This window comes from Plecotus auritus (genome assembly GCF_963455305.1).
Source record: "Plecotus auritus genome assembly, chromosome: 2".
Classification (NCBI taxonomy): domain Eukaryota; kingdom Metazoa; phylum Chordata; class Mammalia; order Chiroptera; family Vespertilionidae; genus Plecotus; species Plecotus auritus.
The window spans coordinates 66,565,052-66,590,158 of record NC_137771.1 but is presented as its reverse complement, the minus strand read 5'-3'; the positions used below and the strand labels follow the sequence as shown (position 1 = coordinate 66,590,158).

Below are 25,107 nucleotides of genomic sequence, written 5' to 3'. Positions count from 1 at the left end.
TTTAGTATATAAAGCAAGTGATTCTATTGTTCAATAATCTTTTTTAAAAAAAATAAGAGAAATAAGATTAAATGAAAGATGATTTTCAATTCCTTCTGACCTATGCTTCCCTCTCTCAATTTGTTCCCCATCCCCTTGATCAATATAAATAACCCCTGATCAAGAAAGGATTCCTGGAGTCTTAGTTAAACAAAAAACAGAGTCAGTTAGTCATTTCCAAAGGCCTTTCTCCTGTGACCTCTTCTTGGGTTGAAATTGAACAAAACTATGTAGCCTATGTATGTATTAAAATAAGTTTAGAACTATGTCTTTTATTTTTTACTTAAAGCCTTATGAAAATTATAACCTTTTGCTTTGAATAACACCTAAGACAATAACTTGGAAAGCTACTTTGATGAGAGTAGAAACTGATAAACAATAAATTCAATAGACCTCTGTTACAAAACCAGTGTCAGGGGAAAAGGATAATACCCACATTTTAAGGTTAATTTTTATAGTGATCTGTAGTATAGTTAACAAAATGGTTAGAGATAAAGAATTTTACAAGAGGCACCATATATAAAATGCACATTGATCTTTAGTCATAAACAAGCAATCTGTTCTGAAGAGATAAAGAGAATGAAAAATTAAAGTAACTAAACAATTGCTTCATAGAGACAGTTATATCATTCAGATGTAACCTCCTTTCTCTACGTTGGGCTATGTTTTCTCTCCAATAAAAGGAGCTTTTTCTTGACTCTGATTTGACTTTGACCTTGCCTTGTCTGTCTTTAAAGAATTATCTTGGAAAATACTTTTTATTATTTTATTCATAGCTTAAGCTTAAGGGCTTTCTACTTTACCCTCAAAATGAGGTTATAAAAGAATTTTTGTCTTTTTATTATGTAAAATCGGTATCTGTAGTATGCAAAATTCAAAGCACTTTTAACAGTTTTGATGTCAATTTGTTTTTATTGGTGTGTTTTCGTAAAGTGCAAAGGGCATGGGTTTTACATCTAAGAACCAAGGTAATTTTGTTCATAGTAGTTCTATTCCATGCTCCTTTCTGTCTGCTCTCCTTTTCTTGTTTAGAATACAATGTGTTATAACTATAGTGAGGCAAATGATTCCTATCAAACCCATTGCTATTAAAACTCCTTTCAATATAAGATAATCTCTGGCAAGTATAGGAGCAGACTTTGGAGGAATAAACAATGATGCCTGGGCAATGTTAGATACTGCAGATTTTAAGGAGTTCTTATCTATGGTTCGTATTGCCACATAAATTCTGTGGCTTTCTTGCGTCTCTCCATCAGGTTGATGTTCAGGTCCGTTTATGAAAAACTTTGGTGAAAATGTAAATATCTCCTTGGTGCCAGCTGGTTGGGGATTTAGCTTTGATGTATTCACTACAATGGCATTGTTAAAATCATCTTGAATATTCTGTAGACTTTTACTCATTCTTATTTCATAGCTGTTAGCTGAAATTAAAAATATAAATGGGAAGGTTAAGTCACTTTGAGTACATTTTTTTAATTTGGTACAAATGACTAATGAGAATAGCAACAACAAGTCAAAATACCTAAGAACAAACATAACAAGAAATATGCACATGAACAAAACTTTAATGCATTATCTAAAAACTCAGATTAAAACCTAAACAAGAGGAAAGGCATTGTTTTTTTGAATGGTAAGATTCAGCATAATAAAGATATTTTTCTTTTATTTTTTGAATTTTATATGATTCTATTAATAGTGCCTCTAGTTTCTATTTTAACAAGCTTATTGTAAAGTTTAAATGGAAAATAAATAATCAAGATGGGCCATATAAAGTCTAAAAAATAGCAATGTTGAAGAACTAACCTTATCAGATATAAAAACACTGTAATGCTTTAATAACTAAAAAATTGTCATACTGGTACATGAGTAGACATACCAAAAAACAGGCCAAATGCATTCAGGAATTTAGTATATAAATAATAGAGATAGAATTCATTAATGGGAGAAATACAAATTTCTTGATAATAGTGGTGTGATAACTGGATAAAAAGCTGGAAAAACAATATGACCTATACTATAAACTATTTTTTTCCAGGATAAATTCTGAAGTGATCAAAGAGTTTGATTAAAAATATAAAAATATTAAGTATTTAGTAGATGACATAGATGAATTCCAGTAATTCTTGAAATGGGAAAGTATATTCTAATTAAAACTCAAAATTCAGAAGCCATAAACAAAAAATTGATAAATTTGAGTATATAAAATGAAAAACTTCTGCATGGGGAAAAATTCCTACCTCCTAAGCAAAATATAAACATAAATGTTAAGTCACAAAAATATTTACAACTTAAATCTAAAGCTTAATTCTGGTAACAGCTGAGTGGCTTCTCTTGGACTAACTGTCCAGCAGATAACAGGCATAAACTCTGAAGAAAAGAAAAAATCTATTGAAGCACTGGACTTGCATAAAAAGCAGATAGAAACCAGAGGAAAGATAACCTTTAAAAGAAGGGAACCAGACCGGAAATGATTTCTATTTATGTAGCTTTTCTTCTGAGGGCACTTACCATGTCAGCACATATAACTGACACTGATAGAAAAAGCCACTATCTTATTGGGCTAAGAAGTCAGAGAACCAAGTATGGGATGACCAGACTGGTTGAAAATGGAAGGAGGCCGAGAAGGACAAGTTCAAAATATGTGTACTAACTTCTCGCAAATCATTTGAAGACTCAATATTATGCATGTGTGGGTGAAATATCAAGGGCTCAAGGGAAAAGCAATAGCTGGAAGGCTGAGAACTGAGCAGAGTTTTATGCTAATGCCCACAACAGGGGAGATACGGAGTTTGGAGTATGAGTCTTGCCAAGTTAGAAAAATTGCAAAACTCTTTAGAAAAATATCGGATTCCAGAGTCTATAATTTGAAACCACATGTCCAATATAGACCAAAAAAGTACTAGCCAACAATTAGTGAAAAAAAGAAAGAGGCGACAAAAGCACATATTTATGAGTTAAATGGATACCTTCTTGCTAGTTGGTCTACTCATGGCTAGTTGGTTAATTTTAGAATTGTTGATCATTAAATCAGTTATAGCTGAGTGATCTCAGCAACTTAATCCAGCCATTCCCCCAACTATCTTTTGTGTTCTGAGGTTTTGCATAACAAGTTTGAATCATCATGTTCATCAATGAGGTCTCTCTATTGGAGCGAAGTTCTCTCTATTCCCTTCTAATGTCTTTTATGATATCAATTATATACTAAATTCCGATTTGGTTGTAGTTATTCTTTTCAAGCCATTAATAACCACTAATTCCACATCTTCACTTTCTTTCTTCTCTTTTCAGTGGTGTAGTCTAAACTGTTGGGGGTTTTGAAAAAAAAAAAAGGTTCCTATTAAGTAATGGGAGTCTGAGCTTCTGTGTGTCTCTTTTGACACACTACCATGCTTCTGAGGGCAGGGAGAAAAAGGGGAAATAGTAGATAGCAGGCATCACTCTTCCCTTTATTTATTTTTAATATATTTTTATTGATTTCAGAGAGGAAGGGGGAGGGAGAGAGAGATAGAAATATCAATGATGAGAAAGAATTACTGATTGGCTGCTTCCTGCATGCCCCACACTGGGTATCTGGCCCGCAACCCGGGCATGTGCCCTGACTGGGCATTGAACCATAACCTACTGATTCATAGGTTAATGCTCAACCACTAAGCCACACCAGCTGGGCTCACTCTTATCTTTAAATAGAAATGGGATTGAGTGTTTGTGGCCCTTACTCCAAATAAGAAACTAGAGAAGTCTCTAGCAATGCAAACTAGAAGCCCAGGGAACTTACTGGGCACACTTTCTCTTCCTTTTCTGATTTCATATGTATCATTTCATTTCTTATACGCAATGCCTTACGAAATAGATAGCTTTAGTCCTCTTTTCCACATAAGGTAACCGAGGCCAATAGAATTTAAGCAACCTGCCAAAGACGAAACAGCTGAACTTAAAGCCAGAGTGGGAATGATTTTTTTCCTTTACATCTAAGTTATAGCTATTTCCACTATGTAAGGGGCATGTCCCTCCTACAGTTTCACTCCTTTCTTCTCTGGCAAGAACAGAGATTTTGATAAAAGAATAGAGGATAAACCAACAATATTGACTGTTTCAGTGGCACAGAATTATTTGTAATTGAGACTTTTCAGCAGTGTAGTAAACAGAGACTTATAAGCCAAAGAAAGATGGTCCAAGTTGGAAGCAAGACTGGCAAAGGTCCAAGGTGGTCACTATTATTGTCAGATATTGAAAAAAAACAACAACACACCAGCAGTCAATAAAATTGGCTCCTCTAGGCTTCCAATCAGAGGCATCAGGAAATAAACCATTTAATGTGTAATCAATGATAACCTTTTGTGTGTGTGTGATGGGAAAATTATTGGAAAGATTATTTTTTGAGAAAAGTTATTCTGTTGAATTACCATGGAGATCAAAAGATGAGGTAGGTTGGAGCCTGAATGCTAGAAAGTTAAAAAGGAACTTCATCAACATTCGCCCAAGCAAGGGAAGAAAGCCCCAAGCCAGGGAACTGGTCCCAGCCTTCCCAACAAAACGATGGCCAGAAGTGGGAGAGGAAAATGTGCCAAGTTTACATGACTTAGGGAAATCATTGTCTTAAACCCATCTTCTAACTCTGAACAAGTAGTCACTATCCAATCTTCAGAAAACTAATTTCCTGTGGTCCATGCTCTGCGATACAGATTCTGTTTCTGCTGATTAAGACCACCATTGCATGTGGTATTCATGTTTCCAGTCAAGGTTTCTGTTTGATTAGCGCTGGTCAGTGTACGAAGGCCTCTTCAATCCGGGGGGAGCTGGCACACACTCATTCCTGGACTCCACGATGTGAAGCTTTAGCAATAAAAAGTTTTTCATGACAATCCTCTGTCACTTTGTCACTCTAAACTCCCAAAGTTATTCTTATTCAATTAACACCTGATGTGATTATTAGAAATGCCTCCTGGTAGAAAAATAGGTAATGAAACCAAGAAACCTACCCTGGCCCTGATCGAAGTCTTCTCCAGGCGCTGTCCAAGACAAAGTCATCTCCTCTTCCACCTGTACAGCTTCCAGGTCGATAATTGTGCATGGTGGAAGCGTGTCAAGGTGGGGGCCAGCCGGAACTCCCAGCACAGAAAAGGAGCCCCCTGAGCTTGTTCGGCTAAAGCCCGACTTTTGCTCCTCCTCACTCCTGCCCAGTGATTTTGTTGCGATATTCATCTGAATATTACCTGGGACAACGAAGAAAAGAAGAGACAAAACAACAAATTACAACCTCCTGAATAGCTTGTTTTTGACAGATTGTTGATATTTTAAAACTTTTTTTCTTTACTACATTTTTAGAACAACTGAGTTTGTTTATTCCACAATTCATTCTTTCATCCATTCATTCAGTAACTTTTTTGAGGGCATATCCTGTGCCAGTAATCATGGACAAAACAGCACCATATGGAATTTATAGTCATATTAATAAACATATGTTTATAAATTGTGATAAAGGTAAGAAGGAAAAAAGGCAGGGTACTATAAAATAAAATAAAACAAGTATATAATTTAGAGTGTTATCAAGGAAGTTATGTTTAAAGGTTTTCTAAAGTATGAGTATGTGTCAGCTGGGTAAAGAGTGGAGGTAAGAATATCCTAGGCTGAGGGAAGGGGTTGTATAAAAGACTGAGGTGAAGAAGAGATATGCAGATTAGAAAAACTTAAGGTGAGGAGGATAGTAGTTTGAGATGAGACAGGAGAAAAGTTCATGTAGGACCTGTGGGCCATGCAGTGGTTTTAGAGTTTAATCTTCCATGCTGCAGAAGCAGAGCAGTAACACGATCACAGCTGTCCTCTGACAGGTCCCTCTGGCTTCTCTCGGGCGAGAATGGATTCAAGCACAGCAAGTAAAGAGGCCACAGAGATAGCCATTGCCAACAGTCCAGACGAGAAAAGATGGCAGGTCGGGCTGGACGAGAGCCGTGGAGAGGAGGCAAGAAGTAGGCAGTTTGAGGTGTATTTTGGAGATGAAATCAGCAAAAGCTGGTAGTGGATTTGAATATGTCAAAAGAGAAAACTGGTGAACAACAACAACAAAAAAGTAGCTCCCAGGTTTTTAAAGTGAGCTACTTGGGCCCTGGCCAGTGTTGCTCAGTGGTTGCAGCATCGGCCCACACACCCACGGGTTGTAGGTTCACTTCAGTTTGGGGCATGTACCTGGTTGCAGGTTCAATCCCCGACTCTGGTAGGGGCATGTGTGGGAGATAACCATCGGTGTGTCTCTCTTACATCATGTTTCTCTCTCTCTCCCCTCTTCCCTCCTCCCTCCCTTCTATTCTCTCTTAAAAAAAAAAAAAAGGAAAAAATGCACTCATGTGAGGATTAACAAAACAACAAAAAGAGTGAGCTACTTGGGAGGAGAAGCAGGCTAAATAAAGTGAAGGAGACTAAAACTGTAAGTTTTACAAGGTTTGTGATTCCTGAAAAACATCTAATTGAAATGTCATTCAGTTAGAGATGGATTTTAATCTCCCAAAGAAGTTTTAGCTGGACTTAATAATTTAGAAGTTATGAATTTGGAAGTTATAGTCATATAGATATTATTAAAGCTATATAGATTAATGAGATTATCTAATAAGAATTTCAACTATAATGACAAATTGCATTTATTGAGTGCCTGGCTTACCATGTGCCAGGCACTTTTCTAAGTATCTGATGTATATCAAATATTTAATTTTCCTAGCAATGCTATGAGGAGGCTATAATTATTATCCCCATTTTTACCAATGATGAAACTGAAGTACACAGAAGCATAGTAATGTGCCCAAAGTCACACAGCTAAGAATTCAGGCGCATAAGAGGTAATCAAGAGAGTGTCCTATCAGAGAAACCAGGAAATGACAAAGGAAAAATCGATCAGTTGTGTCAGATACCACTAAAGTCAGGTAAAAAGAGATTGAACTGTGTCCTTTGAACTTAACAGTAGGAAGGTTATTGGTGACTAGGGCCAGAGCTAGTCCAGTTGAGTGATTTGAATAGAAGAGTGATTTGAATGGAAGTCATTGCAGTGAACAGAGTAGTAAATTGGAGGTGAGAAAGTATAGACAGCAGGTTTACTTCAAGGAACCTGACGATGGGGACTAGAAAGGTGTACAGTAGCTGAAGAGGGACCAATAAAAAGTATTTTATTATGGGAAGTAACAAATCATGCTTGACTGCTGCTCAGAGGGATGCGTGGAGCATACACGAGGCAGAGCCAGCCCTTGGGGAGGAGGAAAGGAGTAGATGCTGCTGTCTGGAGATTTGGTGGTGTAAACAGCAGCTCTCACTCTTCAGTGAAGTGTGTGCTCAAGGACATCATCTGAAAATTCGCTGATAAAGTGAATATTGTGTATGGCAGCCATGCCTAGGGAACCCTAACTTTTCTTTCTATGCTATCAAGGGCCCATAAGAAGGACACAGATAAAAACACAGATGAATATTACTTTTCTAATTTCACTGTACACGAGATGATGATATTTTTATCCTTTAAGCGTATGAGTTTTAAAAAGATTCTCAGACCAGACAGTAACCTGTAAACTCCTTGAGTGGAATCAAGTCTTATTCTACCTGGTATCCCAAGATCCTAGGACTGAGCCTGTCACCTGGTAGGCCTTCAAAAATCTTTGGTTTATAAATGAAAGAGGGAATATCTACTTACAAATGAAGTATTATATTTAGACACAAAATAATTCATTATAGCTGATAAAATACATGAAAAGTATTCGTAAACATTCTGCAGTTTTGAAAATAAAAACACTTAGAAATGTTTCTGAGATTTATTTTATAAAATAATGTAGCATATTTCTGTTTGTAATACTTTATTCACTGTTTCCTATCAGGAACTATAATAATGGTGTTGAAAAGATGTGGATCTTCTATTTATTTGGCCCTTTTATCTTGAAGGAAGACATAGCATCGTCAGGAAGCACTCAGTTGTTTGTAATATCCAAACTCTTATTTTTTCAGGAACTCATTTCCTGTGTGGATTGTTTGGGTTATTTGCTTCCCTCTTTTAACTGCTAACTACTAAGTGCCTCTTTCCCCTGCCTAAACCTCTGTAGAGGAAATGCAGGAGCTGAAACTGAGAAAACTCAATAAATCTCTTTACCTCTTAGTAATTCTGATGAAACAGTCACAAGAAGGGGGTCAAAATAATGACTAAAATGGAGGTAGGAGACATCTGTGGTAATTACCTATTCCCTTCCTGTAATCTACTACCATGACTCTTTGAAGAATAAAGAGATAGTCAACAACTTACGCACTGACTTAAGTATGAAGTTTGAAATTCCATCTCTCTTTTTCTTTCACTTCTTTCCCCCCCTCTCTCAAGTATACACACACACACACACGCACTTATCAGTTATATACACATTACATGATGGTATTCAAATAGCAGTGCTAATGATTCTTACCATTCGTTATGTAACCTGGTACATACATAGCATGACTCCCTGGAAAAGTGTGGTGGCCTAGGGCACTTATGCTGGGAGAGTGATTGACATGCACTTTCAAGCTATATCTACCATTTACAGCAAAGGAGAAAAAATACCTCGAGTAAATTCCATCATTTTTTATAACATCAGCACCTGTAGGTATATAAAAAAACTCAATGTCAACATGTCATCACAGCTGAATACTAATATTTAATTAAATCATTAAGAAATAAGAGTCATGCCCTAGCTGGTTTGGCTCAATGGATAGAGCGTCGGCCTGCGGACTGAATGATTTGGGTCAAGGCACATGTCCAGGTTGCGGACTAGATCCCCAGTGGGGGGGCATACAACAGGAAGCCCTGATCGATGATTCTCTCTCATCATTGATGTTTCTATCTCTCTCTCTCCCTCTCCCTTCCTCTCTGAAATAAATAAAAATATGTTAAAAAAAGGAAATAAGATTCACTCCCCTTATTCTTCTCAATTTAGCTTATGATGTAATGGTCACAACTATTTTTGATATCTTCAGGTGATTAAAAATCTAATGGCTCCATAATTTCTCCCTGTGGTTCCTTAACCTATGAAAAATTATTTTCTAAAGGTAAATGAGTTGTACCTGCTTCAGTGTTAAGAAAGCATTTAATTATCACCTTTAGAGCTCTTTTTCCTATCCCTGAATAATACTAGTTCCCCACAGAAACCAAGCATATTTTAAAGCTTGTTTACCAGTCATAGATCCTTTTAAGATAAAAGTGATGTGTACCCAGGAAATTAATATACATGCACATATGTATATTTTCACATAATTTCAAGGAGTTTATGAATGTCCTTGAAGCCCTGATTAAAAAAAAAAAAGAAAAATATTCCTGATGAAAAAAATATTTGTGGTTGATTTTAAAAAGTGTGAAATCATTTAACTTTTTCATTAGAGGGTACATGGAACTGCTGTTCTGATTTGAAGGGGCTCACTGACTTGGCGTTTGACAGGGTTTGGTTCCGCCCAATGCTGCCTTGCTTCAGGAGACACGCTGAAAGCTTGGCCCGTGCTAGACTTCTCTCCTTTTGCATGGAACTTCAGAGAGCAGTTCAGTTCCAAACCAAGTCCAGGACTGAATGGCAGGAAGGCCTAGACTCCAGGGCAGCAGGGAGGTACAGCTCAGCCCAAGTGCAGATCACATTCCCTGTGCAAGTGTAGTGGCCACACTGGCCAAGCAGCTTGTTCTGTCCCCATACCACACACCCAGCCCGCACTCTGACATTGCATCTTCACTGAAGTAAGTGTTCTAGAGTCCCTACAGCAGAGGGAGGGCTGCTCCTTAGCCCGAGAAAAGTAAGGTTATATTTAATTAAAATAGAAAGTGCTAAGCAACTTGTGATCATAGTAGGTTTAGAAATTGTTTTGTGTACTGACTAGTGATTTAATGATGAATAAGGTCTATCTTTGTTGAGAAACGATAATGGAAAATTTCTCTAAGCCTTGGTTTATTTATCCATTTTATTTAGCAGATAAATACCACTTCCAATATAAAAATAAGTATTAAACAATACATGTGTGCTAAGGAAAAAAATCTAAATTGACACTTTAATGCCTAAACAATCTTTTTTCATTGTTTCTTTTATTAGCGTATAAATTTAGACACCAAATAAAATGGTTCCAGGGAATAAATATTAAAGCCTATTGAGTCTATTCAAGTGATCTTTCCTAAGATAACGTCCTCCTGGAGGCCAGCCTGCAGGCTAGGCAAAGTGGGAACATTCTGCAAAGTGCATTTTTGGACTCTATACAAAAAAATGAAAGGTGGGGCCAAGGGTAAGCAATCAAGGGTATGCAAGGTCATTTGGATCCATTCCAAACAGACAAAACAGGAGGACTTCTCTGGTATCCCTCTGAGGCAGACTTGAACTAAAATCCCTTAAATGGATGTTTGTTTCATAAGTGGCATACAAGATTGCCATGGCAACATTTTAATGGGTTTTCTCTGAAACAATAGAGGGAAGGAACATGATTTTATCAGTAGATCATACACTTGGTGTTGCTAACAAAGACTTGAGGTCTATTGTCATTCTGAGAATTTAGTTTAGGGGGAAAAACAGAACAGGAAAGATAAAACAGCCAAGGAGTTTGTTTTTAGAAGTCAGAAAAGTTCATCAGGAAGAGCCCCAGAGGCTGCCATTTGCCAGCTAGATGTTGTGCTGTCTGTGTGTGAGGAGGAAGCTCTGAACTCTCCCTGTGCGGAGGGAGTGCTTTAAAGTAGGCTTTTGTTTTGCTTTACTGTATTTTCCCAGCAGTGGCAAAATCTCTATCTGGATTCCAGGAGACTTGCTGGTTTGGCCTTCTTGTGACAAATCACATGTGCAAAAGTCACTGGCCATGCCCTCTTATTGACCCAGCTACTGGGCTAAAGAAAGTCGAGGGTCATCTTGTGGGTCACAAGTTCAACTTGGAATTTTCTCTTCGCTATTGGGTTCAAGGAGAGAAAAATGGATTCACTGTCATTGCATCCACCTTCTTAGGTTTTCATTTGCTCTTTTAATTGTGCAGTCTGATGAGTTCAGTGAATAGTGAAGCTGGTGAGTCTTGGCAGAATGTGGGCATGTCCCAAGAACACAGGACCTGCTCCCGTGTGACCTCACTGAGTGTGGCCAGCTCCACTGGGCAGGTGGAAGCCGAGACCTAGCGACTCTCCACCAGTTTGCTCACGCACAGACACTCTTCAGAGCTTCATGGATACTCCCCCTTTCCAAGTTCACATTCGCTTTCCTTGTGCAAATGTAACCTGTAGCTACTTTGTAGATCAGTGATTCTATGAGAATTTGAGAACCTCACAAGATTGGGTGAGCAAAACGATTGAATTGAAAGAATGTTAAAGATAAGCTTGATAAGGATACTGCAGCATCACAGCAGCTCTTGAGCACATGAAAAGTGACATGACATTGCTTGTTACCTGCTCCATCATCAAAAAGCGTCAGCATAACAGGATCTTCAGTCTCTGGCTCAATAGTAGCAGTTACAGTGGCATTGAGAATGGGGTAAAACCCCTTTCTCACATTGGCATAAATCGTCACGGGGTGGGGAAAAGAGGTGCTGTCGTTTTCTACAAAGGCCTCCACAGTAGCAGGAGGCTCGGCTGAATGGGAGGCACGAGAGGTCACTGTCACTTTCAAGCACTGAAGAGTATGGTGGGTATTGTTCAGTGTGTAAGTCCAGAGCCCAGGCTGCAAAACAAAGGGGTTCTGCTTCGTCAGGTGTGAAGAAAAAGGTAAACCCTTAATTTTAAATCATAAACCTAGGATCCTAGAGTTTTTTGTTCCTATCTTATTGATGTTGCATTTTCTAAAATACTACAAAAGGATGTCAGGAATAGTGAAACTGCTTAAAATTCAGTATTTACATGGCTCTGACAGCACAACCCATTTACATCATTCGGTACCTCTTTAAGGAATTATGCCCTGAAATTTATCTGTGGAGGAGAATACATCTTGAGTCACATTTTAGAAGATGATAACAGTTTTTCAAAGCTTTAAAGTACTTTGCAACTATTAATCTGAGCCCCTTCACCCAAAAGGATAGTCAATGTTTTTATTCCTTTTATGTAAAGGAGAAAAGTACAGTAAATTAAGCAGACAATTGTGATTTACATGGATAACCTTTCCTAAAGGCAATAGTATCCTACCTTTCCTCCACTTCCCCCAAACCCTCAACATACCCCAAAATCTCAAGCAGCAAAACTCACATACACTATTAGGGATGAAGAAAAGGAATACTCTTTTTTAATTGGTCAGGATTCTATAACATCTTTGTTGAGTACTTTATAAAATATTGCTAAATGTCATCCTCTTTTGCTTATCTAAACTATGGGGGTTGGGGGGGCAGGGGAGATGTACAAAATAATGTCTGGGGAAAAAAGCTTAAACTGCAATGTAGCAGAAATTTGTTCTTTTGATTAAACTGTACATAAATGCTCCTTTTCCTCTCTTTCCTGCTGCTGCTCCTTAAACCCTGGAAGTTAAGAGGAGGAACACAATCGAGCAGAAGGAACAGGAGAGGAAACAATGGCTTGGGGTGTGACTGTGACTCAGTGTGGAAAGGTAAGATGCCACCACACCTTATCCAGCCTTCTTTGTGAGATCCATGTGCTTTACCACTTTCCAGTGAAGTCACATTTTAGGCATCAAGATCATCTATATCTATCTACCTATCTTTATTGTAACCATAAAATTAGTAACAGATACATAGCAGGAAACTCCACATCAAAAACTTCTCTTTGGGTGTAATAAGTGTGTTCATATAGGCCTTATAGGGCACCTAATCCAGACGAAGAGGTTGGGCAAAGGCAGCGAGAAGGAGGTAAAGTATTCCTGGCCCTTGTGCACAGGTGTGTAAAGAACATGATGAGTTTGAAGAAAAGTTAAGTAGGAACAGAGCACAGGAGGTTTGGGAGAAGGGTTAAGAGATAAACTTGAGCAGAAGCCGGAATATGAAGGGCTTGGTATATAAAAGTAACCACATGGGTTTTATCCTGAGACCACCAAAGAGTTTTGAATAGGAGGCAGGTTTGACCTGGGTAGTGCTTCAGAAGAATCACCCGATAGAGATGACGAAGGCTAGCCCAGAGGCAGGCAGGCAGAGCAGAGGCTGGGGGGAAGGGAAGGATGAGGCGGGACGGCATCCAGGTAGTGCAAGCGTAAATCTGGTCAATTCACCACCCTGCTTAGACCTTGAGTGGTTTCCCTTTACCTTTAGAATTCAAACTTCTATTCCCTTCAAACTCCTACTCCCTTTACCGTCCTGCAGAGCCCTTGCTGACGTAGCTCCTGTGTATCTATCTGTAGCCTCATCACTCCCTCCACTTTCCTTCCCCTAAATCCCCACCTTACATGCTCCTCAGTAGCTCATCCATATTAAACAACTTGTAATTCCATGAAGAGCTATATTCCTTTTCTCTGAGCCTTTCTGTGTGCTCTTCCCTCTGCTCAAAATGTCATTCACACCTTTGCCCCCTTTATCCTCCATATTTCCAGTTTTATATTTTCACTTCGGGAAGCATTCTCCCCACCCCCACATCCCATCCCATCTGCATATCCCTCCTGTATGCTCTGAAACCCTGTTCTTATTCATATCATGGCATTTTATTATGAAGCACCTAAAACAAGACTCAACATATAGTAGGTGCTCAAAAAGTATGTATTGCATGTATTCATATTATAAATTCTAAGTAGAGGGTTTTTTCTAAGTGTACAGATAAGTATGTCTATGTAGGTTTTGTAAAGAAGGAAGTAAGCAAAAATAAATTATTTTTACTGCATACATACTAATTTCCTTTGTTAAAGTTTTGAACATACATTAATTGTTCCCCTTAAAATTTTAGCATTCACAAAATGCCCTCATAAAATTTAAAGTAAAATTTTGCTACATCAGAATAGGATTTCCTTTACACAATGCATTTAATTATGTGATTCAACGGAAAGTATTTATTTGACTAAATGGTGTCATTATGAACAAGCTCAGGACACCTACCTTAGCAGTTCCTGGAATCCAGAGGCGAGCAGACCTCAAAGCTTGATTGACGATAAAGTTATGTGTGTAGTATTTTCTCCCATTAGGTTCAAACAGTTCAATCTCAGGGGGCCCACTGGTCTGCCATGTGACTAGAAAGGTAGTATCATTGCCCATACTGCTATCCACAATCACAGTGTTTTTCAATTGATGGTGAGGTTTAACATTCTCACCCATACTTTCAAGCTGTTCAAAAGAATACATATATATATATATATATATATATATGAAGGTTTCTAGTGTATACATAATCATTCCATCTTTTTCTTTTGTGACAAAAATGAATAGTAAACAATAATCACTTAATGCTAACATGTATTATATCTACATAAATCATTTTTCATGTAAAAATCTGTTGCCAAAGCAAAATATAGTGTATTATATAAGTGCAGTAGATATAAAATATTTTGTTACAGTTAATACAAGTGTCGCTCAACAGCATTTAATAATTGTGTAGTCACAATGGATACAAGTTTATAAATAACTTTGAAAAATTATATTTATTCAATAAATACATTAGTAACACTGTAAAATTCTCAAACTTGGAAAGCATATAAACTTTTTTTGGTGGATGACAGCAGAGACATTGTGGACTATTTGCTAAAATCAGTTTAACAAGTGTTTGTGAACTGCTGACCTCTATACCACATTCTGTGCTGGGCCCTGAGCTCTTGGAGGAGGTTAGATGTGGTTTCTGCTCACAATCTAGTGGGGCTAATGACAAAAGCAAGTGGGGAGAGGTGGCCAAATTTGGGAACATAAGTTTGATTTGAGCCATATAAATAATATTTTGTTACTTTTTAACACATTTGTTTTTATTTCATACTAGAGGCCTGGTGCACAAATTCGTGCATAGGTGGGATCCAGCCGACCAGCACTGATCGGGGCCAATAGGGCTGGGCAAGCCGGGGGGAGGGCACATGGGAGGTTGGCTGGCCGGCCTCGCCCCAATTGGGTTTGGGGGGTGATTGGGGGTGCGGCAGGTCAGGGGGAGGGGACCTGCGTGGTTGGTGGGCTGGCCCCGCCCCCTGGTCGAACTCTGGTAGAACTCCCAGTGGAGAGGACAATTTGCATATTACCCTTTTATTATGTAGAACTAAAGGCCCAGTGCATGAAATTGTGTACGGGGGGGGGGTGTCCCTCAGCCCAGCCAGCACCCTCTCCAATCTGGGACCCCCTCGAGGGATGTCCAACATCCCTCTCACAATCCAGGACTGCTGGCTCTCAACCGTTCGCCTGCCTGCCTGATTGCCCCTATCCGCTTCTGCCTTCCAGCCTGATCACCCCCTAACCACTCCCCTGCCAGCCTGACTGATGCCTAACTGCTCTCCTGCCGGCCCAATTGCCACTAACTACCCTCCCCTGCTGGCCTGGTCACCCCTAACTGCCCTCCCCTGCCAGCCTGGTCACCCCCACTGCCCTCTCCTGCTGGCCCAGTCACCCCTAACTGCCCTCCCTTGCCAGCCTGGTTGCCCCTAACTGCCCTCCCCTGCTGTCCTGGTCATCCCTAACTGCCCTCCCCTGCAGGCCTGGTCCCTCTCAACTGCCCTCCCCTGCTGACCTGATCACCCACAACTGCCCTCCCCTGCTGGCCATCTTGTGTCCACATGGGCACGGCCATCCTTCACCACATGGGGGCAGCCATCTTGTGTGTTGGAGTGACAGTCAATTTGCATATCACCTCTTTATTAGATAGGATTATCAAAGAGGAAATCACAGGTAGAAAGATCATTCAGAAAGCCAATTGCAGTCTAGTATATATTGTCATTTATAATTCACCTTTCTTCATTTCTTTTTAATTTTTTTTTATTGTTGACAGTATTACAGATAACCCCCAACCTCCCCTCCCTTCTTCACTTCTAATCATGGAATGATGGTTATTGCCTCTACTGTGTACATATAATTATGTTAAAAATTTCCTAGGAATAATTTACTGACTTCATGTGAAGCCATTAACTTGGCAAGTTCACTTACCATCTGTGAGGAAACAGCAGATGAAATTTTGTTCAGTTATGTTCAAAATATCTTTAAACTAATTAGAAGAAAAATTTGGACCCTTTTAAAAATTAGCTTGATTAGAGGATGCTTTTGTGAGCAAAGTCAAATAAACTGTAGTTGTTAAAAAGATATTTAGGAATTTTTAGAATTTAATGGAATAGTTGATACTTTTTATGTATTTATTTATTTATTATTTTTTTAATATATTTTATTGATTTTTTACAGAGAGGAAGGGAGAGGGATAGAGAGTTAGAAACATCGATGAGAGAGAAACATCGATCAGCTGCCTCCTGCACACCTTCTACTGGGGACGTGCCCACAACCAAGGTACATGCCCTTGACCGGAATCGAACCTGGGACCCCTCAGTCCACAGGCAGACGCTCTATCCACTGAGCCAAACTGGCTAGGGCTTGATACTTTTCATATTCGAGAGGAGCTTCAAAAAAAGTTTTTGGATAAGCTAAAGTAAAATGGATTCTGATTTATGGAAAGTTATTATGGAACTGAAACTAAATACATAGTTTTTAATTTTTCTTCTGGGCCTTCCCTCCACTGCATCCCCACCCCACCTTCATTTTGAGCCATGAGGAAGGAGCAAGCTCTGCTTATAGAGCTTGAAAAGCAATTACAGAAAATGACTCCCAGGGCTGAGAAGTACAGACCTCAGGTAGAAATGAAGCCTGGCTCTGGTGATGCCAGGAAGCTCATCACATATTCAAATAAGGTGAATGAGGCAATTAACCCAATTCATCTATTTTCCTTGTCTCCCTCCCCCTCTTCCGCCAGCTGTAACTATAACATATAGGAGATTCTGACCTGAATACATTGTTGAAAAATGTCTCCAGTTCCCGAGGAAATTCTACCGAAAGCATCAATCATGCTATTGGAGGTTGATTTATCTGGAACAAAGAACTTTAAACCTCCTGAAATACATGATTTGGATGTTAACTCTTAAAATGTATAACAGAATACAAAAATAAAATCTAGGCCGTTTCCAACAACTTTTCTTTGCATAAGAGGGTTGGTTCGGGAGAACTAGGAGCAGTGCTTGATTTGTTTGCATGGCGCCCTCACAATCACATAGTGAGCAGCACAAAGGGGTGGTTTTGTCTCTTCTGTCCACAGATGTAACGTGAGGGTCTAGAACTATACTCCGTACATGGTAAAAACTCAATAAATACATGTTTATTAGTCTAATATAATTCCTGGATAATCTAGGTTAATTGTGATCTATACTGCTATATATTTATATTTACATTTTGAAAACATCATTTTCAAAAGTAATTCAGTAAGACTTAACTTTCAGTTTTCAAGTCAGCATACCCATTTTTACTGAATATAAGAATATAAGATAAGATTACTCTGTGCCTCATTTAGAAAAAGACATGTGGCTTACAATATTATATGTGTCTTTATCATGGAAGTTAGTGCATTTCATCTTAAACATATTTTTAGTTCCATGATCATACATGCTCAGGCTAGTTTAACAAAGAAATTATAAAAAATATTTTCATTGGTTGAGTATAATTATCTCCTTCTAAGTAAATGGAAAAAAAATATTCAGCAAAATTTAGGCAACTTTTAGCAACGATTCGTGTGTATTTTTCCTTAAGAAAGCGGTTTGTATTTTTTTCAATTCAGCCATGTATTCTGTGGACATAATCTGGTTTCACTGTTGTGCTTTGAATATTCAAATTGAACGGAAATGCTCTAAAACGTAAGTTTCTAGGAATTCATTTACCTGTACGATGTGAAAGTTCCTCCAGGTTTTTGTCCGCAGATGCACCCAGGGCAATGGTGTGAACGGTTGAACCCCTGCTGGGCACGGTGAGCAAGCAGTTGCTGATATGCTCATCATGCCCACTGGTCACCAATATCAACACAGAGCCGTAGGCTTTTCCATTCAGTTTTTCAGCCACCTGAACAGGGAGCATCGGTCATTCGGAAGGAAATGTAATTCAAATTGTCTTATTGAGCAGAAAAATTCATTCTGAAATTCCCCACCAGTGGGCACGTGCCTCTCTGAGGTCCTCTGGAGCACCTGCACTCCATGCCCATCCCCATGTAGTCCTCACCACCCCACCAGCACTGGTCATCCTACACACCCTTGCCCGTTTGCTTGTTGTGCACAGGGACTCTTTCTGTTCCAATCACCATGATGTGCCACTAGTTCAGAATAGAGTCTCCCATGGAGGATGTGAGGGAACTTGACCGTGTGAGATCGAAGGGCCCGAGAACAGTGGTTCTCAGCTATGGCTCACATTAGAATCAGATGGGGAGCTTTAAAATTTTTAGTGGCCAGACCACAACCCTGATCGATTAAATCAGACTCTCTGGAGATGAGACCTAGGCATCAGGATTTTTTAAATTCCCAGGTGATTTCAATGGGCAGCCAAAGTTGAGCAACATTTGCCTGTAGGCAGCAACAATGGCAATTGATGTGTTTTGCTTGATACCAGATGTTTGATTGATCGCTGCATCTCAGATGCTGAATCCAAACTTATGCTAACTTAGATGAACTCTAACATTCCTGAAACGTATCTCTGGTCTTGAGTCTTATATGCTTGAGGACTGGTATGACTGCAGGCAGGAGCCAGATATGCTGATTTTGACGGGAAAACCCAAGGGTAACAATGGCCACAGCTAGGATAGTCCCAGAATTGACAGGGACAGTTTCAGCAAGTGTCCAGATGATGCTGAAGTCTCCCCGCCTGGGCCATTCTTTTCATTTATTTACTCCTTCCTTCAACAGGCAGTTATTAAGCAACTATTACATGTCAGGTACTTTGTTAGGCACAGGGAATGCAATGATGAACAAGATATGGTTCCTGACCTTAACAATGATCCATCATTGCTCTCCTATAGTGAGGCTGTATGACCACATTGTAACAGATTAGCCCAAATCGGATAAAAAAAACGAAGGAAAGAAATGTGATAGTGATCCCAGACTTGGGGTTCTGTACCTCAAATCCCCTCTTAAGCCCTGAGCAGATGCTGGTTTCTGCGTCAGCTGACACAGTGGCAGGCAGATGTGAAACCAGCAGCTTTCGGTCGTCATCATTGTTAATTTGGTGTAGCTGGGCTCTGATTTCACCTTTGCTGTTGAAACTGACAATGCCCACAAAGGTATGACTTTCAACAATCTGCATCAAGTAAAATTCTGCCGCTTGTTGCAGTCGAAGGAGTCTGTCAGCCTGTGTCCCCAAAAGAAAAAAAGGGAACAACATTTGCTTGGTAAACAAAAGTATGATTAAGTTACCTAATGAGCACAGATCTCTGCTAATTCTTTAGGGTTTTGATTTGCAAGTTTTTTGAGTTGTAAAGAGTGACACTATGCTAGAATATCATTAGGTTAACTGCAGACTCAAAAATGAATGCTTTTCTGGGAGGAGGCAGTGGTTTGGAATTCTGTCCCTGACAAGCTGTTCATAGTTACCACTCTCTCAGAATATACATCCTCACTATTTCTCTCCAACACAGAATTCTTTTAAAACTCAGCTGTTTCTTTTAAAATTCAATCTGGGTAAGAGAAAATATTGCAAAGAAGTGGAGAGTGGTACTCAGAAGTATCTATCCTGGCACTGACTTCTGTTATGATGTTCATCTTAGGCTGGGCACATCATCCGTAAAGTGGGAATAATAATGTATTTCTTACTTACTGAAATAGAATTGCTGTGAGGACCAACTGAGATATATGTACGACTGTACCGTTACTCCTTGGACTACTAACCAAGTATAAAGCAATATTAGTGTCCCGTCTGGGGCAGGTGATGATGCTGATTAATTCATTAGGGTCACTTGTTTTGATGGCCGTGAACCAGAAGCTGAGCTTCAGTAACCACCTGCTCAGAGATAACCGTGGTCTCCATCTACAATCCAGGCATCTCTCTCAACATCTGTACCTGCACTTCGCACCGCTTAGGAAACGTCACCAATTTAATGTCCCACAGGTATCTCAAACTCTACACACTGTGACTTCATTGCCTTCTTTCCCAACAATTATTTCTCTTACAATATTGAGAGGTAAGTTGGTAGAGTGGATAAAACAAGGACTTGCCTTCCACTTTTGCTAACTATGTGACCAGAGAGAAATTACTTATTTTTTTTTAGCTTCAGTTTTCTTTTTTTTTTTTTTTTTTTTTATTTTTTTATTTTTTTTTTTTTCAAATTTTTATTAAGGTATTATATGTGTACATATCTTACCATTGCCCCCCACCCCCACCCCACTCCCATACATGCCCTCACCCCCCAATGTTTTGCATCCGTTGGTTACTCTTATATACATGCATATAAGTCCTTCAGTTGATCTCTTATTACCCCCACCTCTCCCTAACCTTACCACTGTAATTTGACAGTCTGTTTGATGCTTTACTGCCTCTGTAACTATCTTTTTGTTCATCAGTTTATAATGTTTTTCATTATCCCCAAATGAGTGGGATCATGTGGTATTTTTCTTTCATTGACTGGCTTATTTCACTTAGCATAATGTTCTCTAATTCCATCCAAGTGCCTACAAATGGTAGTAATTCCTTCTTTTTTACGGCAGCATAGTATTCCATTGTGTAGATGTACCATAGTTTTCTGATCCAGTCATCTGCTGATGGGCACCTAGGCTGTTTCCAAATCTTAGCTATTGTAAATTGTGCTGCTATGAACATAGGGGTGCATATATCCTTTCTGATTGGTGTTTCTGGTTTCTTAGGATATATTCCTAGGAGTGGGATTACTGGGTCAAATGGGAGTTCCATTTTCAGTTTTTTGAGGAAACTCCATACTGTTCTCCACAGTGGCTGCACCAGTCTGCATTCCCACCAGCAGTGCACGAGGGTTCCTTTTTCTCCGCATCCTCGCCAACACTTGTCGTTTGTTGATTTGTTGATGATAGCCATTCTGACAGGTGTGAGATGGTATCGCATTGTTGTTTTGATTTGCATCTCTCGGATAATTAGTGACTTTGAGCATGTTTTCATGTGTCTCTTGGCCTTCCTTCTGTCTTCTTTCGAAAAGTTTCTATTTAGGTCCGTTGCCCATTTTTTTATTGGATCATTTATCTTCCTTTTATTAAGTTGTATAAGCTGCCTGTAGATGTTGGAAATTAAACCTTTATCAGTGATACCATTTGCAAATATGTTCTCCCATACAGTGGGGTTTCTTGTTGTTTTGTTGATGGTTTCTTTTGCTGTGCAAAAGCTTTTTATTTTGATGTAGTCCCATTTGTTTATTTTCTGTTTGGCTTCCATTGCCCTAGGGGCAGTATCACTGAAAAAGTTCTTTTGGCAAATGTCTGAGATTTTGCTGCCTGTGGATTCCTCTAGTATTTTTATGGTTTCCCGTCTTATATTTAAGTCCTGTACCCATTTTGAGTTTATTTTTGTGTATGGTGTAAGTTGGTGATCTAGTTTCATTTTTTTGCATGTATCTGTCCAATTTTCCCAACACCATTTATTAAAGAGACTGTCTTGACTCCATTGTATGCTCATGCCTCCTTTGTCAAATATTAAGTGCGCATATTGGTTTGGGTCGATATCTGGATTCTCTATTCTGTTCCATTGATCTATATGTCTGTTCTTGTGCCAGTACCAGGCTGTTTTGATGACAGTGGCTTTGTAATACAGCTTGAAATCTGGTATTGAGATCCCTCCTACTTTATTCTTCTTTCTCAGGATTGCTGTGGCTATTCGGGGTCTTTTTTTATTCCAGATGAATTTTTGGAGAGTTCTTTCTAGGTCTGTGAAATACGCCGTTGGTATTTTAATGGGGAGTCCATTGAATCTATAGATTGCTTTGGGTAGTATGGACATTTTAATGATGTTGATTCTACCAATCCATGAACATGGTATGTTCTTCCATCTGTTTACATCTTCCTCTATCTCTTTTTTCAGTGTCCTGTAGTTTTCCGCATATAGGTCTTTTACCTCCTTGGTTAGGTTTATTCCTAAGTATCTTAATTTTTTTGGTGCGATGGAAAATGGGATTGCTTTTTTAGTCTCTCTTTCTGTAAGTTCATTGTTGGTGTATAGAAATGCCATAGATTTCTTGGTGTTAATTTTGTATCCTGCTACATTGCCAAATTCATTTATTAAGTCTGTTAGTTTTTTGATGGAGTCTTTCGGGTTTTTTATGTACAATATCATGTCATCTGCAAATAAGGACAGCTTTACTTCTTCTTTTCCAATTTGGATGCCTTTTATTTCTTCTTCTTGTCTAATTGCAGTGGCTAATACTTCCAGTACTATGTCAAACAGGAGTGGTGAGAGTGGGCATCCCTGTCTTGTTCCTGTTCTTAGGGGAAATGGTTTTAGTTTTTGCCCATTGAGTATGATGTTAGCTGTGGGTTTATCATATATAGCTTTTATGATGTTGAGGTATGATCCTTCTATTCCCACCTTGTTGAGAGTTTTTATCAAGAAAGGGTGTTGGATTTTGTCAAATGCTTTTTCTGCATCAATTGATATGACTATGTGATTTTTATCTCTCAATTTGTTTATGTGATGTATCACATTTATTGATTTGCGGATATTGAACCATCCTTGCATTCCTGGGATAAACCCTACTTGGTCATGGTGTATGATCTTTCTGATGTACTGCTGGATCCTATTTGCTAGAATTTTGTTGAGGATTTTGGCATCTACATTCATGAGGGATATTGGCCTGTAATTCTCTTTCATTGTGTTGTCTTTATCTGGTTTTGGTATTAGGGTGATGCTGGCTTCATAGAAGGAGCTTGGAAGTGTTCCTTCCTCTTGAATTTTTTGGAATAGTCTGAGGAGGATAGGTTTTAGTTCTTCCTTGAATGTTTGGTAGAACTCTCCTGTGAAGCCATCTGGCCCCGGGCTTTTGTTTGCCGGAAGCTCTTTGATGACTGCTTCAATTTCTTCCATAGTTACTGGCATGTTGAGCTGTTTAGATTCTTCCTGATTGAGTTTTGGAAGGTTATATTTTTCTAGGAATATGTCCATTTCCTCCAGGTTGTCCAGTTTGTTGGAATAGAGTTGTTCGTAGTATTTTTTAACAATCCTTTGTATTTCGGCGGGATCTGTTGTTATTTCACCTCTTTCATTTCTGATCTTGTTTATTTGGGTCCTCTCCCTTTGCTTCTTGGTGAGCCTGGCTAGAGGTTCATCAATCTTGTTTATCCTTTCAAAGAACCAGCTCTTGGTTTTGTTGATCTTTTGTATTGTTTCTTTGGTCTCTATGTCGTTTATCTGTGCTCTGATCTTTATTATTTCCTTCCTTCTGCTTACACTGGGCTTTTCTTGTTGCTCTTTTTCTAACTCTTTGAGTTGTTGGGTTAGGTAATTTATTACCCCTGTTTCTTGTTTTTTGCAGTAGGCTTGTAGAGCTATGAACTTCCCTCTCAAGACTGCTTTCGCTGTGTCCCATAGATTTTGGATTGTAGTGTTTTCATTGTCATTTGTTGCCATGATGTTTTTTATTTCTTCTTTGATCTCTCTGGTAACCCAGTCATGGTTTAATAGCATGCTGTTTAGTCTCCATGTGTTTGATTTCTTTGGGTTGTTTTTATTGTAGTTGATTTCCAGTTTTATGCCACTGTGGTCTGAGAAGATGCTTGATATGATTTCTATCTTCTTGAATTTGAAGAGACTTTGCCTATGTCCCAACATATGGTCTATCTTTGAAAATGACCCATGTGCGCTTGAGAAGAATGTATATTCTGTGGCTTTGGGGTGAAATGTTCTGAAGATGTCAATTAATTCCATCTGGTCTAGTGAGTCATTTAGGATTGATGTTTCTTTGCTGATGTTTTGTTTAGAGGATTTGTCCAATGGTGATAGTGGGGTATTAAAGTCTCCTACTATGATTGTATTGCTGTCAATGTCTCCCTTGATATCCTCCAGGAGTTTTTTTATGTATTTGGGTGCTCCTGTATTGGGTGCATATATGTTTACCAGAGTTATTTCTTCTTGTTGGATTGCTCCCTTTAGTATTATGAAATGGCCTTCCTTATCTCTTGTTATGTCCTTCAGTTTGAGATCTAATTTGTCAGAAATAAGTATTGCTACCCCAGCTTTTTTTTCAGTTCCATTTGCCTGGAAAACCTTTTTCCATCCCTTCACCCTCAGTCTGTGTGCGTCTTTTTTTCTGAGGTGGGTTTCTTGTAGACAGCAGATATATGGGTCGTGTTTTCTTATCCAATCTGTTACCCTATGTCTTTTGATTGGGGCATTTAATCCATTTACATTTAAAGTTATTATTGATAGGTACTTATTTGTCGCCATTCCTATTCTTTACACCTGTGTTACTTCTTCGCTTCCTGTTTCTTTCTTTCTTTCTTTCTTTCTTTCTTTTTTTTTTTTTTTTACAGTAGACCCTTTAGCATTTCTTGCATTGCTGGTTTGGTGGTAATAAATTCCCTTAGTCCTTTTTTGTCTGTGAAGCTCCTGATTTCACCTTCAGTTTTGATTGACAGCCTTGCTGGGTACAGTATTCTTGGATTCAGCCCCTTCCTTTGCATGACTTTGTATATTTCATTCCATTCCCTTCTGGCCTGATGAGTTTCTGTTGAGAAATCAGTTGCTAGTCTGATGGGGGTTCCTTTGTATGTAACTTTCTGTCTCTCTCTTGCCGCTTTTAAGATTCTTACTTTGTCGTTGGTGTTTGCCAATTTAATTATAATGTGCCTTGGCGTCGGTCTTTTGGGGTTCATTTTGCTTGGGACTCTGTGAGCTTCTTGGATTTGTGTGGGTTTTTTCTTCCCTATATCTGGGAAATTTTCTGTCATTATTTCTTCAAAGAGGTTTTCTATTCCTTGCTCAGCTTCCTTTCCTTCTGGAACCCCTATTATGCGGATGTTGTTTTGTTTCGTGTTGTCCCAAAGTTCCCTTAGACTCTCCTCCTGCCTTTTAATTTTTTTTTCTAGAAGTTGCTTTTCTTGGGTATTTTTTTCCATCTTGTCTTCTAGCTCACTGATGCGGTCCTCTGCTTCTTCTAGTCTACTCTTGATGCTTTCTATTGAGTTCTTTACAGCAGCGATGTCATTTTTCATTTCTTCTTGGTTCTTCTTCATTTCCTCTTGGTTCTTGCTCATATTGTCGAATTTGTCTTCCATT

General features: G+C 38.9%; 2 protein-coding genes across 3 annotated transcripts in view; one reads left to right on the top strand and one right to left on the bottom strand.

Moving 5' to 3' along the window:
- Positions 1-1,017: 1,017 nt before the first annotated feature.
- The window catches only part of CLCA2 (chloride channel accessory 2), a gene marked incomplete at both ends in the record, with an annotated part of 53,193 nt that continues 29,103 nt past the window's right edge, over positions 1,018-25,107 (bottom strand). Inside the window, 8 exon segments of the mRNA XM_080655177.1 lie at positions 1,018-1,460; positions 5,019-5,252; positions 8,460-8,633; positions 11,426-11,696; positions 13,999-14,223; positions 16,853-16,959; positions 17,778-17,955; positions 19,000-19,230. Of these exon segments, the coding sequence (XP_080511303.1) occupies positions 1,018-1,460; positions 5,019-5,252; positions 8,460-8,633; positions 11,426-11,696; positions 13,999-14,223; positions 16,853-16,959; positions 17,778-17,955; positions 19,000-19,230 (1,863 nt within the window).
- The window catches only part of ODF2L (outer dense fiber of sperm tails 2 like), a 110,762-nt gene continuing 98,148 nt past the window's right edge, over positions 12,494-25,107 (top strand). For both annotated transcript variants that reach the window (XM_080655180.1, XM_080655185.1), the window contains exon 1: positions 12,494-12,569. The gene's annotated coding sequence lies outside the window, so the exon portion shown is untranslated. The remainder of the gene's footprint in view (positions 12,570-25,107) is intronic.